This window comes from Solanum lycopersicum, chromosome 4, assembly GCF_036512215.1.
Source record: "Solanum lycopersicum chromosome 4, SLM_r2.1".
In the NCBI taxonomy this organism is placed as follows: Eukaryota; Viridiplantae; Streptophyta; class Magnoliopsida; order Solanales; family Solanaceae; genus Solanum; species Solanum lycopersicum.
Genome location: NC_090803.1, coordinates 9,268,066 through 9,270,662, shown reverse-complemented (window position 1 = coordinate 9,270,662; position 2,597 = coordinate 9,268,066). Strand labels below are relative to the sequence as shown.

The 2,597-nt window shown below is 39.5% G+C and overlaps 1 protein-coding gene across 1 annotated transcript; it reads left to right on the top strand.

Annotated features, from left to right (window-relative positions):
* Nucleotides 1-227: 227 nt before the first annotated feature.
* LOC138347939 (uncharacterized mitochondrial protein AtMg00820-like) lies at nt 228-698 on the top strand. The gene has a single exon (XM_069296547.1). It carries the CDS (start codon nt 228-230, stop codon nt 696-698), a length of 471 nt encoding a protein of 156 aa, XP_069152648.1.
* Nucleotides 699-2,597: the final 1,899 nt, after the last annotated feature.

Sequence of the window (2,597 nt, the reverse complement as noted above, 5' to 3'; positions counted from 1 at the left end):
GATGCATCAGCGGCAGACGCAACAGATTCACCTCTCAAGGTAAATTTTTTTCTTCCTCATCTTCAATAATTCCTGCTTCCTAGAACACCTCTTCTATATCTACTGCCTAACGTTTGGCACTACCACGCCTCCCTAAAACCTCTCAAACGCCAATACCAACTAACACACAAAGCAGCTTGTCTCCTCTCCTTGTCTATCACCGTAGAAACACCAACCCACCAACACATATGGCTCCTCAACCAGCCTGTCCTACCAACGAGATAGAACTCCCACATTCTCCGCCTCAATGTTCGTCTCCTCTTACCTGTGCTGTCACTCGACCCCAAAATAATATCACAAAACCAAAAAAGATTTTGGATTACCTAGCCAAATTGAACTCCACTGTCATACCCACCACTGTCAAACAAGCACAAAAATATCTAGAGTGGCGTTATGCAATAAAACATGAATTTGATGCTTTAATTAAAAATCAGACTTGGGAACTTGTTCCTCCTGACCCGATCAAAAACATTGTATCTTGCAAGTGGCTTTTCAGGATCAGGAGAAATGTTGATGGGTCCATCGACAGATACAAAGCACGCCTAGTTGCAAAAGGCTTTACTCAGAGGCCAGGCGTTGACTTTCATGCCACATTCAGCCTAGTCGTCAAGCCCACAACAGTTCACATCGTCCTCTCTGTGGCAGTTCGTCACAACTGACACCTTCGCTAGCTAGATGTCAATAACGCCTTCCTCCAAGGCAACCTGGAAGAGGAAGTGTACAAGGCACAACCTCCGGGGTTTACTAGTGATGACAAACCAATGCATATATGTCGGCTACGTAAGGCAATCTATGGCTTGAAACAGGATCCTCGGGCGTGGTACAATGCCCTCACGGGTTATCTTTCATCCATAGGCTTTGTTAAGACAAAATCTTATGCCTCACTACTTGTCAGACATGGTGCAGGTGACACATTGTTCGTCCTCGTCTATGTCAATGATATTATTATCACTGGGAGCAATACTTTAACTGTCAATCAAGTTATCACTTCCCTTGCTTCTAAGTTCTCTATTAAAGATTTAGGTAATCTTCACTACTTTCGTGGTGTTGAAGTGATACGCAGCTCCAACGGTATAATCCTCACCCAAGCAAATTATGTGAATGAAATTTTGAATGATGAACTAATGACCGACTGCAAGAGTGTCAACACGCCCATGAGTGCATCTGAGTTACTTACCTTATCTGATGGAACTCACTTGGCTGATGCTACACGTTATCGCCGAGTCTTGGATAGGCTTCAATATCTATCCTACACTAGACTTGACATAGCCTATGCAGTCAACAAGATTTCTCAATTTATGCAAGCACCGTCAGACCTTCACTGGAAGGCTGTAAAACGTGTTCTTCGATACCTGCGGGGTACTATTCAAATCGGCCTATGCGTTACTCCCATTGATGAATTCAATTTACATGTGTACTCTGATGCAGATTGGGGTGGGGACATCATTGACAGAGTTTCTACATATGGTTACATCCTATTTCTTGGTAACAATCCGATTAGTTTGTCATCAAAAAAGCAAAATATTGTCTCACGATCCTCCACTGAGTCCGAATACAGGGAAGTGGCTAATGCACTTTCTGAAACTTTATGGGTCACCAATCTCCTAAATGAGTTGTGTTCCAGTACATCAGCTACCAACAATTTATTGTGACAATTTTGGAGCCACATTCTTGAGCAAGAATCCTGTCCTCCATAGTCGTGTTAAGCACGTTGTTGTGGACTTTCACTTTGTTCGCCACTATTTTGACATTAAAAGGGTTCGTGTTGTTCATGTCCATGGTGCCGATCAAATAGCAGACACCCTTACCAAGGCACTTTCTAAATCTACTTTTGAGTCTAATTTGTTCAAGTTAGGCTTAGTGACACATCGTCTAACTTGAGGGGGCATATTAGAATATCTGGTCGTAGAACGCCAGTTAGTAGTTTAGTCGTATTAGGATTGTCTTACTAGTTCAGCAGTTATTATTTAATTAGATTACTTTAGTTCAGTTCGTTTAGGAGTCTTATTACTTTCATTGTAACTCTATTTAATAACTTGTTTCCTTCATTAATAAATGAACATTCAGTCTTCATAATTGAGACACACAAAAAAGCAAATTAATGGAACAATGACATGATGTTGGAGATATTTGTATAGACCAAGGAAGTATCTAGGTTTTGGAATAGCTGCAATGGAGACTGACCGTTGGAAAAAGGGTCGTTACAATGACTGAGGAAGCTTGAACAACTATACATTTCTAGAGAATAAAATTAGGTCTGACAGCTAATTCAATTTATAAAAATTTAATATTTAACTAATATTTGTATTTGATAAATTAATATTTAATTCATATAGTAGGGGGGAAACGGTAAATCAACTTTAGGGTTAGGAGGTTCCTACTTATAATAATATATGATGCTAAATGGTAGTGTAAACAAATCTTTATTGTGCCTTATCACAAAGGTTACAATTATTTGGAAAATTTACAACCCTTCAGAAATTTCACAACCTTTCATAAAAGTCGCAACTTTTGATAAAAGTCACAAATTTTCATAAAACTCACAACTCTTCATTAAA

Excerpts from the sequence above, each read along its gene's own strand:
- LOC138347939 (XM_069296547.1), top strand. The coding sequence starts at position 228 with ATGGCTCCTCAACCAGCCTGTCCTACCAACGAGATAGAACTCCCACAT.